The following is a 24,019-nucleotide window of genomic DNA, read 5'->3' on the forward strand; positions in this document are numbered from 1 at the left end:
AAGAGAGATTCTACTGCAATAATGCCAAAATTCAAATGGAGAAAAGACAAGAAAAAAGGAAATGTCCATTGACTAAGTTATTGTTGACAGTGATATCTTATGCTGGTTCAGGATAAAAAAGGTATGAGGGTGGTCTGAAAAGTTCTCAGCCTCGACCATAGATGGCAACACTATCAGCAAGATTTTCTTTTTCTAAGTTGGTACGTCTGTCATAAGCATCCATATGAAATTGCAAGTCATTCTACATTTAGTTTATTTTATACAGCTGTCTAAAGCAAAGCTGTTGTCTGTATCCTTTCAAATGGATAAAATTGAGTATCGTGCGGTTATAAAATTCTTTGTGAAAGAAGGTTTAACGCCAAAAGAAAATCATTCAAAGTTCATAAAAGTTTATGGGCACTATTCTTGTTTGTTTTCAACAATTAAGAAATGCACTGCCGAGTTTAAACGTGGCCGTACCAGCCTTGAAGATGATCCACGTGAAGGACATCCAAAAAGAGTAACAACACCAGAAATCATTGATCAAGCGCATGATATGGTATTGGATGACTGGCGAATCAAAGTGCGTGAAATTGCTGAGACTATAGGCATTTCAAAAGAACGTGTAGAATATATTTTGCATGAAGAATTGCAAATGAAAAAGCTTTGCGCAAGATGGGTGCTGTGCTTGCTTACAGCAGATCAAAAATGCACTCACACGAAGATCTCTGAAAAGTGCTTCGAGCATTTTAACAAGCATAAAACTGATTTTGTGTGTCGATTTATTACTATGGATGAGACTTGGATTCACCATTACACACCAGAATCCATCCAGAACAGCAGTCAAAACTTTGACTTTTTGTCAAAAACGTTTTGACGCTGAACAACAGAAGCCTGTTGTTCAGCACCAAAGTTGGTTCCATCAGCAGGAAAAGTCATTGCATCTGTGTTTTGGGATGCTAAAGGTATTTTGTTTATTAATTATCTTGAAAAGGGTAAAACAATAACTGGGGAATATTATTTCAATCTTTTAACTAGACTAGATGAAAAAATTCATGAGAAAAGACCATGTTTGCAGAAGAAACTCATTTTTCATCAGGACAATGCACCTGCCCACAAAAGTGTTTTGGCAATGGGTATAAGGGATCTGCATTATGAATTGTTGGAACATCCACCCCTATTCCCCAGATTTGGCTCCCTCTGACTTCTATCTCTTCCCAAAACTAAAACTCTTCCTCACTGGTCAGCATTTTTCTTCGAATCAAGAGGTGATTGCAGCTGTAGAGGGGTATTTTGCAGATCTTACTGAGAACCACTATAGGGACAGGATAATGATGCTGGAATAAATGTATTAGTCTTAAGGGACTGTTGAAAAAGAAAAATTAATTTTGAAATTATAAATGTTTTTTTATTGTTAGGCCAAGAACTTTTCAGACCATCAGAATAGGAAGTGATCATAAGCTCAAAAGAATAGGATAAAATCGAATATCAAAAAACTGTCTTCAAAAGTTTTAAATTTTGAAAAAGAATCAAAGTCAAGTAGATTTTAGAGGAAACTGTAAACTCAGATATACATATATTATTCTAGACAACATAAAAGTCTGAAAACAAGAACTAAATCTCAGAGACTCAGTGGTAGACTATGAGGACAAACAATGGCTGATTTAACCAGAGCAGCAGGCAGTAAAGGCAGTTTTTTCTGTTGTTGCTAGCAACAATAGAAAAACTACAACTGCAAGATGAATTCAAAGTTAGTCAAGAAAGGAAGAAAGCGTAGAGAGAGTTTCATCAGAAGTAAGCAGCATGTCCTTTGAGAGAACATAGAAATAATGTACAAAAGCAAAGAAGCTAAACAGAAATATCAGGAAGGTGGTAAAATGTTTTGAAGGCAATTTAAAAAAAAAAAACAACTTAGAAATGGGGACAAGAAACTGTGAAAGAATAAAAAATAATAATGGTGATATGAAAATTTAACATAAAGATATTCTCAATTTCATAATTATTACTTTCAATGATAACTAAATTAAATAAGAAGTGATAGATGAGTGGTAAAAAATAATCAACAGGAGTGCAGCATGAGTACATATTACACCCTCTGTCCAAAACGAAACCGAATTTTTGATAGAAAATAAAACACAAGCCAATTATAATTATTCAAATAATTTATTTTAATCAATATACTCTCCCTAAGCTTCGATACAGCATTAGGCAGTCAATTTATTTGTTAAATGAATTTTTTTTATATCGGTTTTTGGGATACTGTGGTTACTGCCACTTGAATGTTTTCAATGGTATCATATCACTTGCCTTTCATCAGCAAATGAAGTCGGGGGAAGAGAAAGAAGTCACAGGGTGCTAAATCAGGTGAATATGGCGAGCGATCCAACACAAATTTGGTTTTTGCTCAAAAACTATCTCACAAAGTTCGAACGATGAGATGGTGCATTATCGTGCAAAAGTGACCTGCCTGCAGTCACAGGGTGCTAAATCAGGTGAATATGGCGAGTGATCCAACACACAAATTTGGTTTTTGCTCAAAAACTATCTCACAAAGTTCGAACGATGAGATGGTGCATTATCGTGCAAAAGTGACCTGCCTGCATCATGATATTCATGCCATATGGGACGAATTCTCACTATTAATCACTTCAAAACTTCGAGATAAAACTCACCATTGACTGTTTTGCTGGCTGGAATGAATTCTTTGTGGATAAACCCTTGGAATCTTAGAAAAAAATCAACATTGTTATTACTTCTGTCTTCTCCAAGCGACTTTTTTTCGGATGCCCCTCTTCTGGTGGTCTTTACTCAGCACTCTGACACTTTATTTCAGGCTCATACTCAAATCACCATGTTTCGTCACCAGCAACAATCATTTCAAGGAAGTTTGAGTCCTTACGAGCGGTTTTAATGAGGTCCTTGTAGTGTTCAATTCGATACATTTTTTTGGTTGTTCGGTCAACTTGTGGGGAACAAATTGCGAATTCAATTTACGAAGGCCATACTCTGAGTCAAAATGTTGTGCACAGTTGATTTTGGAATACCCAATTCATCTTCAATCAATCTCACGGACGATTTCGGGTTTTCTTTGATGAAATCACGCACTTTTTGGATGTTAACTTCGCTCAGTCTAGTTTTTGGACGGCCCAGCTTTTCATCATCCTCAAGCATCTCACAACCACTTTGAAATCGCTTAAACCACTCATAAACTTGAGTACAGGATAAGCATTCATCATTGTATGCTTTTTGAAGCATTTGATGCATTTCGGTAAAACTTTTACCAAATTTAACACAAAAGCCAATCGCAACTCTCTTTTTGAAACTCATTTTCCGACAATCTGTCAAAACACATTGTGACTCTTGGCACTATAACTGGGCTTCTGATGAAACAAATGTCAAACAGTTGATACAACACTAATGAAGGTTGCTGCTTTCGATAACAAAAAGATACAACAGGTGGCACCACTAGTTTCTTCTATTTTCGAAAAGTTTGGTTTCTTTTTGGACAGACGGTGTATAATAATTGAGGCAGAAACAGAAATCAAAAAACTGAAACAGAAAATACATGTAATTCACAGACATGCCTAACATGCTGGTATCATCTAACACCCTATTATAGCCATAATTTCGATTCTATGAAGTTAAGTCACTTGTCCAGGACATGCAACTAATCCTAAACAAGTTAAGAGGAAGAGAAAGATGAGATCTGATCAGATCTTTACATACCTTCCTACATTTCAGTTCTCTCTGCCATTCATAGTACTTTATAATTACTGAAGGCAAATCATAATATGCTTATATTAATATCATACCTGAGAAGACACTAAACTGTGTCTATTTTCCAAAGTATTTTCTAACTGTTTTGTTTCTTCTTCAGTAACTGCAACCTTCAAAAAAAAGTGCAATGCAAGAAATAAAATAAAAGCTGAAGTTTCATTTAATGACTAATGAAATAAATATTATTATTATCATTATTATTATTATATGGACACCTCCAATGAGCCTGTAGACTCATTGTGGGAGAACCTCCCACTAATCATCAAGTAAGTTCCATGTGATATCTAGTCAAATGCTTCTCCAAAGTTCGACAGTATGAATGTGTAGCCACTACCTTTATCCAAACAAGATGTCACTTTATCATAAAAAGTGAGTAAAATTTGGAGGCATGACTTGCCTTTCAAAAAATCATGCTGCACACATGCAGTTTCTCTTCCTATTCCTGAATTTTGCTTTAAACCAACTTCTTCAACAGATTGACCACCACTTCTGAGAAGCTGAATGGTCACGAGTTTGTGTCAATCGACTATTCCATCCCTTATGGAATGGAACTATTTTCAAACTTTCCCATAAACTAATTCCATAGCTGTATTTAATATCTAATCCACACAAGAAAGGCCATAAGACCTATAACACATTAGTGCCATGTGTAGGCAAGAGGAATAGAAACAAGGAGTAATCTGTTCACAGTTTGCTTGAATAGCTGAGGATCATAATCACTGGGGAAGGCAGAGTGGAGGGAACTGTTCCAAAGGACAGAAGCAGATGGAATAAAAGAAAAAGCAGTAAGTTGGTTCAGTGAGTTTCAAGATGGACTGTAAAAGGGTGTTGATTAGCAGTGGCTCTTGTTTTAATGATTTTGGAGGAGAGAAGAGGAATGTTAGTGGTCAATTCAGCCCATGAAAGTACTTGAGTACATGAGAGCACTGCCCATGAAAGTATCTGTAGAAGAGGCACAAGCCAGAAACTGAACATCTGTGAAAGAGGAATTGAAATGGGTATATGAGAGAAGGATCATAATTAGTCAGATTGCCATCTTCTGGATAAAATCAAGCAATCTTAGAGAGGATTTTGGTGTTTCACTTCAAATATGGAAGCAATATTCCATGGTTAGGTGGATTTGGGCTTTGTGTAGAGTTAGCAGCTGTTAAGGTGTGAAGTAGTGTCTTGTGTGAAAAAGTACACCAAGTTTTTTCATGACTGCAGTAGATATACTTGAAATGTGGTTGTGTCAAGAAAGATCGCAGGTGCAGGTCAATCTGAGTAGAGAAATCTGATTGTGTTTGATATCTCAGTATTACTGAAGGTAAGGAGGAGGGATGCAAGCTGTTTCTTGCAAGAGACCAGACAGGACTGAGTTTTGATGGAATTCAAATTTACAAGGATGTTCTAACTCCACTGGGATATAGCTAGGAGATCTAAGTTCAGGTCACTGGTCATGGTAGATCTTAAGGATTCTAATACCTGAGGATCTTAAGGATTCTAATACTACAAGGCTTGTCTAATGAAAAGGAGAAATGGAATGTACTGTCATCAGCGAAGCTAAGGATAGGATTGGAGTGTGTGTGAAAGAACAGAACCCTGGGGTACTCCTGCATTGGTAGGGAAATCAGAGGAGAGTAACCCATCCACCATGACATGTAGTGAGCGACCAGTGAGAAAGTTGGTGATCCAGTTGCAGAGTGAGGAAGGCAGTTTGTAAAGTAGGCCCCTGTGTCAAACCCAATCAAATGCTTTTGAAATGGGGAGGGCAACCATGCGAGTTTCTCCAAATTTCTCCATGGCTTGAGTCCAGAGGTGGGTGATGAAAGCAAGAAGATCAGATGTAGATCGCGAGTTTGCTGAATCCATACTGCTGGCCATTGATTAGCTGGAATCATTCAATAGTTGGTTGTTGATGATCTTCTCCATAATTTTAGAAGGAACAGAAGTGAGAGCGATTGGATGGAGTTCGTTGGTTACTTTTATTACCTTTCTTTGGGGTGAGCTGGATGTGGACCTGCTTCCATGTTGTATGTTAGATGCCTGTTGAGTGGGACAGATTGAAGAGGCAATACAGGACACATTTGTTTTTAACAAATGTGTCCTGTATTGCCTCTTCAATAAATAGATGGAATATCATCAGGATCAGGATTTGTTTTTGTCAGAAGGCTATGGGTAATATGAAGGGTGCCATTTAGGTGCCTTGGTAGTGTGGAGGGAACAGGGAACTTTGCCCAGGTCATCAATGCAGGAATTTGAAGAGAAGTGTGATGCTAGTAACTTGGTCGTGTCTATAGGTGAGGTAACTACAGTACCATCCGGTTGTGAGAGTGGTGGAAACCTGAGTGGGCAGAAGTTGTACCCAATGGCCATGGCAAGGGACCAGAAGAAGCAACTGCCATTTAGGCAGGAGGCGAGTTTGCAGCATTTGGCCCTTTCAAAGTCTGATTCTTTTTACAATGGTTGTGAGCTGCAGTGTAGGCAGAGTGGGCAGGTGGAGTTTTGGTCTTGAGCCATACATGGTAATCAGAAGTTTTTTTTCTTTTATAGCATTGGCACACTTTTTTTGGGAACCAAGGCTTGAATGGTGACTGTTAATTTGGAGTGGAATAAAGGATGAAAGGCTTCATTCTTGTGAGAATGATTTCTGTTATTCGGTGCAAGCAGATGTTTGGATCAGAAGAACTAAAGCAGTAGTTGGACCATGAGAAGGAGGAATAGAAGTTGCAGAGGTCCTTCTAGTTGGCACTCTTATAGTGCCAAAGGACCTGAGACTGAACTGGTTGGTGAAGGTTGTTCTGTGGCAAAAGAGACTTGTATGAGGTGTGGTCTGAGTTACAAAGAGGAGAACTGCCAACCACAGTATACCTGGAAGGGGAACTTATTAGGAAGAGGTCAATTGTGTTGGCAAATTGGAGGGGATTGTCAGGTATTCACATCAGGGTTCTGTAATATCCTATGGATCTCTGTTCCCACATCAATCCCTGTCACAGATATTACATCGATATCTTCACCTCAATGATGTACCCTAGCATCACTCAGTAATTCAACTATTTCATCTATGTCAGTCAGCTTCCTACCATCAACATTCATCAAAATTATTCTGCCACAGTAATTCTTCCTTTCATTTGCCACATATTGAAAGAACACTTTCAGATTACCCTTAGCTAATTTCCTCTTATTACTCTCCTTACAACTGGTAATCATTCTGACCTGTGCTTCATACTGCTATGTGCTTGCTGATCGTCTTTCACTTTAAATTTCTGTGATAAGCTTTTCTTTTATCTTCTCTTCCTCTCTCTCTCTTTTTTTTTTTTTTTTTTTACAACTCCTGCTAAAATGGTACTCATCCATGTAATTCCTACCTCATTTATCCTCTTTACTTTAGGTACAGGTTGCTTCTCCTTCCTTCAGATACCCCTTAATCATTTCCCATGTACTATTAACATCTTTCCCATGACACTGAGCCAAGCACCCTACTAAATTTGCTGTAATCACAAGCTTCTTTACTGAAAAGTCCACACTTTTAGCCACCTCCCAAGTCCAAACCACATGATCACTTCAACCAACTGGTGAGAACAAACACCTTAGATATAAACAAATCATCTGAAGGAATCATTAAATACAATAGTTATCCAGTTCCATCACAAACTGCCTTATGCAATTCCATTACATAATGCACAAGCAGAAGGAAATGAAATAAATTCCATTTCCGTCTACTCATGTGATCTTTCCTCCTTTCAATCTATGTCTTCATAGTTAAAATCTCTCATAATTATCCATCCTTTGCTGTAGTCTATAGCAGCATCCAACTATATATTTTGTCCTCTTAGCTTCTGTCTCACAGAGAATTGAACCTCAAGTTCAATCCTACTTCTTTTTTTTTTTTGCTGCAATTCATCTGCTATCATCAGTAATATCTCTATTCTGTTTGCTCTATCTGCCTTAAAATTACTATAGCCTTCACATTCTATAACAATATCACTGTTTGTCAGTGATGTCTCACTGATGCTAATAACTTTTGGCCATGAAGAACTAATTGATGCAAACAATTCCTCCCTCTTATTCCTAATACTTCTGTCATTAGTGTATATAAAGTACACTTTATGTACAATGATGTGCATGGCTATCTTCTGTATCCACATCTACCTTATACTTTATACTGACCACTCCAATCCAATTTACTACCTAACGAAATAAATTCAGCATTTTCTGTTCATTCCCATATACTGATTTTTCTTACTCGAGCCTACATGCACCCTCACCTGCATTTTCCCTAAGAGCTCTAGTTTTCATGATTTTTCACTTCAATATTACTCCAGTCAGAATTATATTAGTCCTTTCATCTACTGAACTCACTCAACACATCCAAAAACTGCACATCATTCCTTCTGCACAACCTATGCATTGCCTTGACTCATTTACAACGTGACTGTCCTTTTCAACTAGTCTCTAACATACCGTGGCAAGAGATACTACCTTTACTCCCTCACACTTTTTCTTTTTTGCTACTACCAGTAATACTTCCATGTCTCCCCTCATAGCATACTTCTCACTTTTCAGTTCATTTGTACCCACCAAAACAATCAACTTTTATTTTACCTTTCTGCATCCTAAGAGCCTCAATAACATCATTAATCTTGAGTAAATGATCTTGAGCAAGTGTAGTTATCCTTTTTTGGCCACATTTTCCTTTTCTGTCAGGAGAAAAAGTAACTGTCTCGCTAAACCTCTTTAAAATCTGTACTGTTAATACCTCAAACCAACACCATACTAATTAACAATTTGTCTTTGAGTCATGGATGTGTGCTGAGAAAAATGCATATTTTTGAATGCATTCTTAGAGATGTATCCATTTTATAACTACACAAAATGAACAAAACACTATAAATGTCAAATTCTTTACACTATTAAAAATGTACAACACTATGAATAAACATCGTAGAGGCAGTTAAATCAGTTAATATACACAACACTCAACCAGTGAACTAAAATCAAATGAAAATAGTAAACCAAAACCAAAAACCTGACAAAAATTCAACTTGTTCAGATTAATTTGTTCACTACTGTATATGACTACTTTGGCATTACACTTCAACATTGGTATCTCTTGTGGGTCTGGCTCCCACTTATGAGACGTCAATAAAAGTCGAAAATCGGTCTGGGCAGTGGCCCTTCCCAAAATGCAAAACATTATATGAACCCAAAGGATGTGTGCTTTGCATTATGGGATACTAAAGAAATTAATGTGAAATCATTGGCCTCTATATACAAGTAGCCTAGTTGTGAAGAAACTTCACATGCAAAATTAGTTTGTTTCCATTCGGATAAGAGATTAAACAAGAGATTAAATTCTCAGCATCATTAATTTTCAATGTTAAATTAAAATATAATTTTAATTTAACAGAAGTGATTTTCATAAGTTGGCTGCTAGACAGCACACAGGAATGAACCCAACAATTTCCGGATTCTCTCCTCACTAGCTAATCAGGAAATTGTTGGGTTCATTCCTGTGTGCTGTCTAGCAGCCAACTTATGAAAATCACTTCTGTTAAATTAAATTAAAATAATAATTTAATTTAATTGAAAATGCTGAGAATTTAATCTCTTGTTTACAAGAGATTAAATCCTTTCATACAGCAGCATGAAAGGCACTGTCAGTGCCACTCTCCGATTGGAGACTGGCCACTCCCTATGTAGGAATTTTGAGCATAAGTCCTTCACCTCTGCTGCATGCTCCTACTTTAAAAATTGTTTCTTGCACTAACTGAACCAGAAAATATAATGAAATAAATACTAGTGTCACAATGTCTATAAAAAAATACAAAAACACAAGGAATAAGTAAATAATATTTATTTAAAGCCATATGTTTCAGCTGGAATACTACAGCCCATCATCAGTGCCAACAATAGTTAATTACAAGGTAAAATAATGGACTGAAAAGTGAGAGCTGCATGGTGTTATGCATAAAACAACACAATGGTATAACTGAGGAAACATTGTATTATTATTTATCATTAAATGTATTTAAAAATAAAAAAACCTTTAATGATGTGTGATTAGAATAAGACTCTTTCATTCTTAGATAGTGAGAGGTGATTATTCCAAGCGCTTATCTTTGAAAGATGGAAACCATGATGATAATTTGTTGATAGGAAAAAAAGTAGTCACTGTTTTATTTTTTAAGAATTCTGGAAATTGATTCTGAAATGCCAGAAATGTGTGAAATGGGGACTAGACACACTGTTTCCTTGTTTTTTGAGCTAGGCTTATAGGAATCAAAAAGATGTTTGGTCCTTTCTGAGAAGCCATTGAATTTTATATATCATTTGATGTTTAAAGAATCTTGCTATAATTGTTGAGGTGTAGAATATATGGTGAGAGCATATCACACTAAAGTTTTGATAATTCCAGTCTTCTGTGAGGGATAGTGAGCAGATTGATGTTAAATGTAGCAAGAACCCGAAAGTATGCTTTCAAAGTAATCAGTTCAATGATGAGCAGCAGAGTATAATAATTTGTTGCCTTTTTCTATTTCCACAGTAAATTTAATTTGTGGATGTAGACTGTATATATCAGATAAAAAAGTAGGCAATGTTTCTTCATTATGGGTGTTCACATAGCGTTCTACACTTCAACAATTACAGCAAGATCTCTTAAACATCAAATGATATATGAAACTCAATGGCTTCTCAGAAAGGATCACACATCATTTTGATTCTTAAAAGCCTAGCTCAAATAACAAAGAAACAATATGTTGAGTCTCCAATTCCATACATTTCTGCAATTTCAGAAACCAATTTTCAGAATTCTTAAGAAATGCAATTTAGTGGCTACTTTTCTTCCTATCAACAAATTATCATCATGCTTTCCATCTTCTAAAGATAAGTGCTCTCCTCTGGCTCTTCCTGGAGTTCCTTGTGACTGTCATCATTCTTACTTTGGACAAACCAGATGCTTGGCAGAAAAGAGAATACAAGAACAACAATCTTACATTAGCAACAGGAAATCTGAGATATCTGGTTGGTTCAGCATGGGATAGATACTGACCACAAAATCCGATGGTCTCAAATATGCTTACTTCATCTGTGTCCCATAAAAATGTTATGTCTGTTTAAAGACATCACTGAGGCCTTACTTTGCCATCTGAACTTAAATCAGATTGATTGCCTCTCACTATCTAAGATATAGGAGGGTCTTATACTAATCGCACATTACTATAAGTTTTTTAATAGAGTTAATGAATAACTAATAATACAGTGTTGCCTCCCTTAAACTTTTGTGTTGTTTTATTATATAACATCACACAGCCCTGACTGTTCCAAATCAAACCATTGTTCATGTTCTATCTTGTAATTAACTAACGTTGCCACTAATAATGGCCTGTAACACTCAGCTTAAAATATATATTCTAAGCTGAGTTAATTAAACATTATTTACTTATTTCCTTGTGTTTTCATGTCAATTAAAGAAACCTCATGGCACAAGTATCTCTTAAAGAATAATTTATATAAAAAAAAGGTACAAAAAAACAACAACAAAAAGTTAAAAAGTATAGGAAAAAATAAAACAAAAACTGCAAAATTAAAAATTAATAAAATAACAGAATTATACCCACCAAAATAGCACTAAATTATCCATATAATTTAGTGCTATTTTATCCATATAATAATCCATATAATTATCTATATTATCTGCTAAATTATCCATATAATACAAAGCACTTCTGGAAAACTGATGCAAACAATAACATACACCATCACTACCACCTACAAGCATCAAAATCCAATCTGCTATTTCTAACTTGCCCCTTAATAGCATCTACAACTACAGTTTGCCTCAAGTATCTCAACCACATTATGCATGATGTTTTCAATAAAAAGGCAGGAATATGTGCGTTTGTCAAATTAGATATTGCAAAAATTTATTAAACCTAGAGGTGCTCTGGCCCAAGATTCTCTTGTCTCACTTTACAGATTCATTGGCTACCTTAACTGTTCTCTTATTTAGAAAATTATTATTATTATTATTATTATTATTATTATTATTATTCCTGATACCTCCAAGGAGTCCGAAGACTCATCGCAGGAGGACATCTTCAACTATCTCTACACCTTACCTCTACTACGAATCAACGCCATCTACCGCCCACCTCCAACACCACCACTACTAGTAATTTTTGTCTGTAAATTGCGTGTGTTCTGAAGGGACGATTTGTATGTATATTTGTATTATTTATTTGTATTATACAAGCTTCTTTTCATTATTTATCTCAACATTGATTTCATACAGTCTAATTATCCTGTGAGGGTTATCTTCCAAGAAAACTTTAATGTTCATAACTCTAGTTGGGTTTTCCCTTCTCTTAGTTCACAGATCAAGCCTTCTGGCTTCTCATTTGTTATCAGTCAAACACAACCTGCCAATCAGAATATCACATAATTTTCATCATTCTCCCAATATTCCACCTTTTCTTAATGAACTCTCCGTTGAAATATACTGCAGATGTGTGATCTACTCTTGACTATGACCTTATACATATTCTCTTTTCTTCAGATCAATCTTCTCCTTCCAGTATTATTTAGCATTTGGCTCATGATGCAGTAGTAATGGTATTAAAAAAAAAAAAAAGCACAAGTATAAAAACTATAATTAATTGCAAATCGAAGTTTGTGTTTTAGTTCAATAGCAACGGTGCACCTCGGAGAAAGTCAGACTAGTCACATTGAATACATTTGAATAGCAAGTCTGCACATATTTCCATAGTCTGAACAAATCCAGTTCAGAGGCACCCATGTCTCATGGTGAAGGTTAAGAATGGGAGTTTGGTTATTAATACTTCAAAACCACATTTGTAGTTGAGGATCATCAGTGTCCATATCCTACCATCTTGTTTATTCTTCTCTGGAAAGAAAATTATTTCCAAATAAATTTTCTGCTTCACATATTGATGGTTGCCTAGATTTTAGTTGTTGATTCTCAAAGTCTGGGATGTTCTCCTTGTGCACAGGGAGAAGAAAATCATTATCTTCTTATACTCTCATAGGAGAGCATTCAGAACTTCAGAGGTGTGATGATAAGAGGTTATACAAGACAGGAAGCCAGTAAATATTCATTGATCTGATTACACCAGATATCAAACGTAGGGTGTTATTAAGCTGGGTGTTGATAAGCTTTGTACATGAACTGCTGAGCCAAAAAGGGGAACAAATTCAGTTACAGAGAATACCAAACCCAGAGCTGATGATCAAAACGTATAGCAGAAGATCCATAAAGTTTTTAAATAATGTTATTTTATCTTTTGATTTTAGCTGCTGTATTCTCCAGATGTTTCTTGTAAGATAGTGTGCAGCCTAGTGTGACACCTAAATACTTGGGACGACTATCATATTGCAGTGCAGTACCATTAAAGATAACCAGAAGATTTGTGTTGATATTTAGATGAAAATACAAACGTATGTTATTTTGGTGAAAGTAGGGCATTTCTGCATCAGAGAATTTTCTGGCATGAATATCAGTAAGGTCAGAAATATACTGAGTTAGCTTTGCGTTAGGAACACCCGCATAATAATGTGTTGGTCCACCTCTCTGAGCAATCATGGCTCTGTCAGTTCACACTCATTCTGTGGAGGAGGATCAGCAGTTCTCACACCCTTCTAACATATCCCACACATGTGCAATACAGTCTCATTAAACTTCCCAAAATTTGGGAAACATTAATTATCAGAGATACCTCTTTACATCCTAGGCCACCTGCAAATGCCCATACAGGGTGCACCACCTAGATAGGACTTTAGTTTCACTCACTATTGTATTATTTGTGTGTGTGTGTGTGTGTGTGTGTGTGTGTTGTTACAAAAAAGTTTTGTGTAATCCCTGAAGATGTCTTTGTGATGGAGACAAAATAATGGAAGTATTAAAATTATTTTTAATCCTTTCTCAGTGCTGATAATATTCCATTAAACCTCCAACATGAATTTTTCACAGCACTTAAGCCTCAACACACAGGTGTAATACAGTCATGGGAATTTGGAAGCCAATGCAATAAGGTGAATTAGCTGTAATGTTCTTCCAACCATTCAGTATAAGCCCGATGACAAGGTGCATTATCCTGTAGAAAGATGGCACTGTGGTCGGGGTAGACCTCCTGCAGATATGGATGGAAATGGTCAGCTAACAGGTCGCTGTAGCATTCATCATTCAGTGTTTGTGGGACAATAACTAACAGACCTACGACATGCCAGGAAAAAAGGTCCCCAAACCCTAACACCACCTCTATCAGCCTGTTGAACCCCAACTGTGCAACCAGAGGAGAGGGATTCATGCTGTTTATGCCAAAAGTGAAACTGTCATCAACAGGAAACAGGACTCATCACTCCAGACAACCTTCTTTCATCTGTCAAGGGCTCATTGCCAATATTCCTTGGCCTATGCGAGGCATTATGTGCGATGCCTGGCCATCATCATGGGTACCCTTGTCTGTCTCCAATGAAGGAACCCCAGGTAAAGCAAAGTACGGTGCACAGTATTTGTGGAAATGGGTCGAACTCCCATGCTGTTGCACTGGTAGGTGAGCTGTGTAATTGTTTCACGTCATTGCTGAAATACCAGTCGTGACACCTGATGCTCACCTCTAGGATCAATCATGCGTAGCTGACCAATGTGAGCCCATCTGCTGGATGTCCGTTCATGGTTAATGCACTCCTGGTACATCCTTGATACAGTAATATGGGAATAACCAACAAGTACAGTGGTTTCTGAAATACTGGCACCTGCTGCCTGGGCCCCAAGTATCTGACTGCAGTCAAATTGGTTACTTTGCCAAGTTTCCCCATCACTGGCAAACATTTACTGATTACATACAGAGGATGGATGTGCCCATTTATACTAGCTGCATGTGGTACTTTGTTATTGTGCTGAATATGTAAATTGGGGGGGGGGGTGTTCCTAATGCAAAGCTAGCTACTGAAAAGGAGAGGGATTAACACTGATCTCTGGAGTACACCACTTTTTTTTTTTTTCTGCTGGCTGATTTCTTTTCCTAAAATCACTTGGAAATATCTATTGCTTAACATATTGTTTACTAGGAAGAATGTGTTCAGGCAAGGGATGACTTTAAGGACTTTGTATATTAGACCCTCACCGCAAATGGTGTCATAAGCCACTGTGAATATTACAGCTGCTTTCAGTTGGTTTTGAAAACCTTCTTCTATAAATAATATCAATGAAAGGAAATGATCACAGACACTACAGTTTGGCCAAAAACCTGTCTGTTCTATAAGTATTTTATTCATAATATTATGGTTAATTCTGTTAAAAATAAGACTTTCCAGGATTTTCTATGTACAGCTAAGTAGCACAATAGGTTTGTAGCTATGGGATTGATACTTTTGCTTACCAGGTTTTATATTGAGCAATCTTAGAGAGGAGTTTGGTGCACCACCCCAAATATGGGAGCAATATTCCATGGCTGGATAGATTTGGGTTTTGCATAGGGTTAGCAGCTTTGAAGTGGTGTCTTGTGTGAAAAAGTACATTTAAATATATAAAATACTTATTAAAAAGTAGTTAAGTAAAAATATTTAATGGAAATATTAGGAACCATATTGCATTTTTTTTCCTGCAATAATAGAGACACAATGTTGTTGTTCTAAAACTTAGGAAGTTGTGTGTCACTATACAAAGTTAGAAATCACTCAGGATGACATTTCAAAAACGTGGAAAATAACCACTTATTATATATTATATTATCCTGTCTTAAGAAATATTATATTATCCTGTCTTAAGAAATATTATATTAAGAAATTTAAGAATATTATATTCATAAATTTCTTAAAATTCTTACTAAATGTTTTCTTAGTCTATCTGTGCTAATACTGATTTCATATGTAGCAAAATCTACTCTAGCAGAGGGTCAAAATTTAAGTCAGTGTTTTTGTATCCTACTATTCTTTATGCATGACTTATTAAATTCAATAATTTTTCAATATACTAGCTATATCAGAGAAAATTTGCAATATAAGATGCAGACACCTGCACGGTACAAACAGTGCAAAGATGTCTTTGTTATACATGCATATAACTTTCTTTTATCATACATGAATATCTGAATTTAAATTAAGCGGATAAAAATCCTATGCTGTTATATAGCCAGTAAGTGAAACTCAAGATCGAGAACTACGATCTATACGAGTTTGAATGCCGAAAAAACTATCGGCGAAGGCAATTTGAAGCAAAGGTGGAGCAAGTTCCCTCACTATTCTTGATATTCTCTCATAATGTAAAATCTCCTAGGAGCTGTGTTTTACATTATGAGAGAATATCAAGAATAGTGAGGGAGCTTGCTCCACCTTTGCTTTGAATTGCCTTCGCCGATAGTTTTTTTGGCATTGAAACTCATATAGATCGTAGTTCTCAATCTTGAGTTTCACTTACTGGCTATATAACAACATAGCCAGTTATATAGGATTATATAGGATAAAAAAATAGGATTTTTATCCGCTTAATTTCTATTAAGTTGCCAAAAAACTAGCCGTTTGGCTTTTCATTTTAATTATATCTGAATTTAATTAGAATAGCCATGTCTCAGAACAGACAGTATATACAAATATTGATTTCTCTGTGTACAAAAATCAAGTGATGGACTGCGACATCTTTATTAGGGAATTACTGCTAGATAAACCTTACTAAACACAGAATCGTTTGACAAGAATTTACTACTAAAATACTGGAATTAGTCTCCCTCAAAATATGACAAATGATGCAATATATACATGTTAAGCATTTCAACAGGTGCCCAAACAATGTCATATATTTATACACAGTGTAGCATGAAATTGTTAACAAACTACTACATTCACATCTTTTCAATGACAGAAGAAATTCTGCTCATTGCTTTAAATCAGAATATGTTCCTATTAATTTCTTCATTCCTGTTTTCCTTTCATATTTTAGTAGAACATATGATTAAAATGTAAGGGAAGCCTCGTTAATATCAAATGGAAATGGCAAAAGGAATTGCAATGAGTAAATTCATTTAGTTACTGCCTAACGATTCTTGATGTATCATTAATCTCAAACGATTTAAGATATTATTAATAATACTTGTAAAAAGAAGTGGATGGAATATGAAAAACAGCTGTTATGCACATCTGAATTACAGTAATTTGTCAATTATCCAACCAAAGTTCAATAATAATTTGCTCTTTGGATAACTGAAGGTACAGTTACATGGAGCTCCACCAGAAGACTCACTAATCCATTCAAGTGTTGGATGATTGAAAATTGAGAGATCACTGTATTATTATAAAATTAAATGGTCAAAAACATTATATGCATACCAGATTTGCAAGTTGTTTTAAATAGGGATCAGAATCCTGAAAAAGTTCCCATCCTTGATGAAAGTATGTGTTATAGGCATGCATCAGTGACAGAAACTAAGAAAAAAAGAAATCAAAACTATAACATAATAATCTGTAAAAGATATGTTTAATATTATGCAGAATGAAAATATTTTAATTTGAAATTAGTAATATTTTATTTAGCAAACTTAGGATAGAATAGAATATTTTCTGTTATACAAGAAAATACTTTCTATTTTTATATTACATCATTAATGATAAAGATTATGTATTCTTCTTTAATGGAATAAGATACAAGTTAAATATAAAATTTAAAAAAATAATTAATTATATTTTTTTGCTAATTATTACTAATTAGCAAAATATTACTAAAATATTACTAATTTAATTTGAAATTAGTAATATTTTATTTAGCAAACTAGAATATAATAGAATGGAATCTTTTCAGTTATACAAGAAAATACTTTCTATTTTTATATTACATCATTAATGATAAAGATTATGTATCCTTCTTTAATGGAATAAGATACAAGTTAAATATAAAATTTTTAAATAATTAATTTTATTTTTTGCTACTAAATCAAAAATCATTGAAGCATGAACTACATAAAATTATATATTCTGTGTTAATCAATGCAAAATTAATAAGAATTTCTGGAGTACAATACACGTGTTAGAATAATTACTTTACTTAACATTAAGCAAGTAACAATCGAGGTTTCGACCTAGGTATTAAGGTTATCATCAGGAAACATACATATGTACAATATACAAGCTACATGTCACTGCACTATACAAAAGTAAAATGTTTGTTAATTATTTATCCTAGCCTGACCTCTTGTGAAAAAAAATGGAACTATATTAAACAATTTCTATAGTCCTTTTGTGTTGAGATTTTCTTCTGTCTGGGGTTGTTCTGGTTGCTACATGGGACTTCCACATTCTTGGAATAATGAATGCATCATTTCTGTTTAGATATGGATGATGTTTTAGCATTTCACAAACTTCTTTGAATTTTCTTTCAAAATGGGTTTTGGTGCAGTGCTGGGACCATCCTAATCTTTTCTGATTAGGATGGTGCATCCTGTTTCTCCTATGTAAGGCAGGGTAGATTAATTGAATTTTGTACAATCCTGGGTGGGCATGATATGGAAGAGGATGTTTGGAGGAGCTAAGTAAATTTCTTAATTTTACTGGGGGGTTTGAAGGTTGTCTTAATATCGTACTTAGGCAGTGTTCTATCTATTTTTTTCTGAAATGCCTCTAATGTATGGTATGGCATTCTTATAATCTTTTTGATTTTAATGGCATTTTTATGGAGGATGTTGTGAACTTTTTTTTTTTTTTTTTGCAGCCATTTTTTTTCAAATGTTTGGTTAATAATTTCAAATTCATGGTTCAGAGCTTGTTCATTGGAGCAAATTGTTAGGGCTATGTGTTTGAGGGTGCTGATGACTCCTGGTTTTTGTGTTGGATGGTGACATGACTTTTTATGTATGTGCATCTTCTGTCCAAAAAGAAAACGAACTTTTCATAGAAAATAAAACACAGGCCAAATATAATTATTCAAATAATTTATTTCAATCAACATACTCTCCCTCAGCTTCAATACAGCGTTTGGCATGGTCAATTAACTTGTTAAATGAGTTTTTTTTTATATCGGTTTTTGGGATACTGTTGAGGGTCATGGTTAATGCCACTTGAATGTTTTCAATTGTGTCATTGCTTTCCTTTCATCGGCAAATGAAGATGGGGAAGAGAAAGAAGTCACAGGGTGCTAAATCAGGTCAATATGGTGAGTGATTCAACACAAACTTGGTTTTTGCTCAAAAACTGTCTCACAATGTTCTAACGATGAGATGGTGCATTATCGTGTAAAACTGACCAGCTGCCTGCATCACGATATTCATGCCATAGTATTCTATTCTTCTCTTCTATTATAGCATTATATCATACTATTCTTCTCTTACAAAACATATTTCTGTCTGATTTCATGACTCTCTTTACACAAGTACTTCACTCCAGGTATTTCGTGTGGCAAAATAATTTTTACCTGCAAAAAGAAGGTATGCCCATCAGCTCACCACTCCCCCTCACCACCACCCAATAGCTAACGTTTATATGGAAGACTTTTAGCAATGAGCTCTATATTCGGCCAGCCTAAAACCCAAAGTTTGGCTCAGATATGTTGATGATATTTTCGTCATTTGGTCTCATGGCCGTGAAACATTAAATACATTCCTAAGCCACCTGAACAATAACAGAAATGTATCCAATTCACCATCGAAATCGAAAACAACAACTCTCTTCCTTTTCTAGACACACTTGTCACACGTCTTCTCTCAGGCTGCTTTTCCTTCGCTGTCTGCTGCAAACCTCCATATACAGGCCAATATATACATAAAATTTCATACCATCATCCAACACTAAAGCTAGGAGTCATCAGCAACCTCAAAACACAAAGCCCTAACAATCTGAACAATCTGCTCTAATGAACAAGCTCTGAACCAAGAATTTGACCTCTGTATTGAAGTCATCTTCAGGAAACATACATATGTACAATATACAAGCTACATGCTGCCACATTATACAAATATAAAACGAATCTAAATGTTTGTTAAATATTTATCTTAGCCTGACCTCTAAAGTAATTATTCTAACACATTTGTTGTGTTCCATAAATTCTTCACTATGAATGCTGACTCCTGTGTAACCTTAAAAGAAAGACTTCTAACCCAATGCATTCAAATCTTAATGAGAACTGTTGATAGGTGTCCACTTGGATGCTAAATTTGAAGGAGGATAGGATGTAATTTGAGAAGTAGATAAAATGCAACACAATCAGTTAACATCTTAGCTCGGGTGCAAGAAACCAAGATGAAGACTGAAAGGCCAAGCTTACAGAACAATCTAAAGAGTCTAAGCTGAAGAAGCAGTGTCAGCCAAAAATTTATAGACTGATATAATTGGACATTGTAACAAGGTGGCAGTGTAGACAAAGTTTTTGATATAACTAATTTGTCAATTTAAAGCTTTCATTTTAATTTTACAGGAAGATTAACCTAGTTAGAATGTATTGTGTATGGACAGTTTATGCTTGTTAAATCCATACTTGAATGTAATATCTTAAAATTTTTTGTCAGTGTTCTTTGTGCAGTGTTTGAATAAAGGCATCCACCACAATTCTGTTTGCTGATATGCTATTGCTCAGCCTGCTACCATTTAATGATTATATTTTACACGGCATACTACATGATTTGCGGTATTCTGTTCTTGTAGCAGGTTTTTCATTTCTACAGGTAGAAATGAGGCAGGTTAAAGACAAGGTAGTGCATGTCTGCTTAAAATGTACAAAATGGGAAGAACTTGTACAATTATGTTAGAAATGAATGAATACCAACTGATAGAGATGAATAGTGTGATCAAGGTTGAGGACAACAAGCATCATGTGAATAAGGACATAAAATTAGGGAGTGCAGTATTGGGAGAGTGAATGTCAAGCAAAAGCAGGTTAATTTGAGAGATGGATGCTTTGGAGAAGAAATGGAATGTATGAGGAATGAGTTAAGAGGCATGATAAAAGAGATTAAAGACTGGAAAAACAAATGCGAAGCAAATGTGAAGCCCGAAACAGATGCAAGAAAACTATCAATGCTTCTAAAACAGAATTTGAATGGGCAAAAAGCAGGAAACTTGCAGCCTGTCCAAATAGCAGCTGTGCCTTTTGGTCTCTTGCAAAGCAACTGGTCGTAACTTCTGTCCTACACTATTCCCATCCCTATCATACTCAGATGGCTCTATTGCAACATCACCCACAGAAAAAAACTAATCTCCTGGATAAATTATGCATGCATTGGAGGCAAATACTTTGCTTCCAATGCATGCATAACTGACAACGGCAAATGCCACCAGTCATTCCAAATGCCCAACATACAATGCCCCCTATATATCCTTTTGCCAAAAAGAGATCAGAAACCTATTGTCTAAATTAGACACAAAAATGTCTCATGGTACTGATGGTATTCCTCCAAATGTCCTGAAGGTCTGCGCACCAGAACTGATTCCTATCCTATGCCGCCTGTACATATTCTCTTTCTCCAATGGTATATATCCCAAAGCCTGCAAGTTGGCCTATATTCAACCCATTCTTAAGAAGGGTGACAAATCAATGCCATCTAACTACCGTCCTATCTAAAGTGATGGAGAAAACCATCAAATTCTCAACTCCTACACTAACCTGAAGTCACCCAGCTATTAAGCGACCAGCAGTACGGATTCCATCGCTGCCAATCAACAGAAGATCTACTCTCATATATCATCCATCTCTGGACAAATGCCATGGAGAAATGTGGTGAATCTGAAGTGGTTACACTTGATATCTCCAAAGCTTTTGACTGGGTCTGGAACAAAGGCTTATTACGCAAACTCCTATCATTTGGACTGTCTCAGGACTTCTGCAGTTGGATTGCCAGCTTTCTGTCTGGACACACACAATATGTGTACTGGTAGATATTTCCCTATCCTCTCACTATCCAACTAATGCTGGGGTTCCACAAGGTTCTGTTCTCTCACCAACCCTCTTCCTTCTGTATATCAATGACCTACTTCAATTGAAGTCCAACCCAATACACAGTTTTGCATATGATAGCACATTGCACTCCTCCCTTTCATTTGACAAACCTTACTCTACACAACTCACTTCAACTTACAGAACATCAACCACCACTGCCCTCCAATGGGGCTCAAATAACCTCATCAACTTCAATGCTAGTAAAACCCAGTTCTGTCTTATTTCTCACAAAAAAACACCCATTTTCTTCAGTATTATTTTTGATAACACTCAAATTTCCATACAAGATGAGATTTCTCTTCTTGGAATTACCCTGACATCAGTCCTTTCCTGGCATAAACACATTACAATCATTGCATCCTCAGTTTCTGAAAAAATAGGATTTCTCTTTTGTTCAAGACGTTACTTCACCTCTAAACAGCTGTTAACCTTATACAAATCACAAATCTACCCTGCTATTAAATACGACATTCAAATTTGGAGTGGGGGCCCTAAAAGCTCCCTTAAAATGCCTTGACTCGATACAGAGGAGAGCAATTAGACTTATTAATGACCCATCTCTCACCAACTCACTCTCCTCACTTTCACATAGATGTTTGGTCTCTGTAATTTGTGTATTCTATAAATATTTCCATGGCAAATGTTCATCTGAAACAGCATCAATAATTCCACCACTCAGTACTAAGCCCATTGGAGCACGTATAGCTGCTACCCAACATACTTTCACGGTACACCTTGAAACCTACAAAACAAGTTTCTTTTCCTCCTCATTCATCCCTGCTACTGCTATACTGTGGAAGTCTTCCCAGATGTATTTCCTAAGGAATACAATATACAGACTTTTAAAACAAATGTAAACAGGTTTCTCCTTTCCCAACCCACTACCCATATATGGTAATAACGTATTATAGGTTGATCAGCCAACCTCTCATGTATGGGCCCAACATAAAAAAAAAAAAAAAAGAGTAGGAATGAGTTATGGGAATGATAGAAGGGAAGGGAATAGAATAGGAGAACCAGGAAATGAGAGGAAGGTGAGACAGAGCAGGAGCAAGGAATGGAGAGAGATGACAGAAAGGCAGGTAAGTGGAAGAGCAAAGAGTCAGGGGGGAGGGGAGAAGAGAGATGCATGTGAACAAGAAAGGGACAAAGTGGTAAGAAGTGTGATGTATAGAAGAATCATTAATGATCTGTGGAATGTAAAACAGAATATCAGAGGAGTGTGTTGACTAGAGGAATGATAGACAGTATGACCATGGCAATTAAGCAAGACGAAAGAGTGGATGAGATAACTGTGATGGTGGTTATGAATGACTTGAAAGGAAGTGTAAATCAGATGGTGAGAGATGTGAGGTTAATGCTAAAGGTTGCACAGTACAAGACTGAAAGTGAGAAGATAGTGAGTGTGTTATCCAGGTGTGATAATGTAGAGTCAAGGAGGATGAGAGCATCAGTAATGAGTGGTATGATAGCCAGAATGCATTGAGAGAGAGAGAGGGGGGGCTTAGATTATGTGGATGCCTGGAGTGAATTTGAGGATAAAAGAGCTGTATGCGAGAGATGTATTTTTTATATTCTTCAAGATGTATGTTAACAGATCTTCCCATAGAGCAATGCTAATAATAATGGCAAATACCTGTTGGATTTCTGTCAGGACATGGACTGGTTATTACTAACACCATGTTCCAACATAAAAATGTGCACAAATTCACATGGAGACAAGAAATAAGAAAAGTCTCATAGACTATTTTATTGTTGCATTACTAAATCACTTAAGGAATTGACAACGTAGATACGAATATAAATTAAATTACACTTTAATAAATATTTCCGATATTTCGGCAACATCACGTTGCCATCTTCAAAAGGAACTTACAAAAAAGGCACGTGCGTGTAGGCACTACAACACAGTAACCGAGAAAAAAGTGATGAAGATACTGTTCTCCTAAAAGTCTTGATGGTGCCCCCTAGCGGGCTAAGTAGGTTTTCCTGGCCTTTGGGCTGAAGGTCTGCTGATGTAAGCCTCCCAAATTCGGGGCAGTCTCATACAACCAAATTTGTTTAGGTTTGGAGAGTTTCTTAGGGCTGAGGCTGATTCCATAAATAGTCTTTCGAATTTGTATTTGCTATGGTGCATCACTGTAGCTTTCTTCCACCGTATTCTGTGGCATGTATTTAGAGCATGGTCTGCAAGACCAGAATGGCTGTACTTGTGAAAACGGATGTAGTCCTTATGTTCCAAAATTCTGATATTCGCTGTCCTGCCTGTTTGGTCAAAATAAGACAGTTTACAGCTGCAAGGGACCTGGTATACACCAGGTAGGTCTAGGGGAAGTGGTTGGTCTTTAG

At 36.0% G+C, this 24,019-nt stretch overlaps 1 protein-coding gene across 2 annotated transcripts in view; it reads right to left on the bottom strand.

Moving 5' to 3' along the window:
* Positions 1 to 24,019, bottom strand: part of CenB1A (Centaurin beta 1A) — a 627,189-nt gene that overhangs the window by 382,673 nt on the left and 220,497 nt on the right. For both annotated transcript variants that reach the window (XM_090408048.1, XM_090408046.1), the window contains 2 exons: positions 17,080 to 17,175; positions 3,792 to 3,866 (listed from right to left, as the gene is read on the bottom strand). In XM_090408048.1, the coding sequence (XP_090264174.1) occupies positions 3,792 to 3,866; positions 17,080 to 17,175 (171 nt within the window). The remainder of the gene's footprint in view (positions 1 to 3,791; positions 3,867 to 17,079; positions 17,176 to 24,019) is intronic.

The sequence above is a fragment of the Typopeltis vanoorti genome, chromosome 18 (assembly GCF_054136105.1).
Source record: "Typopeltis vanoorti isolate ZY-2024b chromosome 18, IOZ_Tvanoo_1.0, whole genome shotgun sequence".
NCBI classification, from domain to species: Eukaryota; Metazoa; Arthropoda; class Arachnida; order Uropygi; family Thelyphonidae; genus Typopeltis; species Typopeltis vanoorti.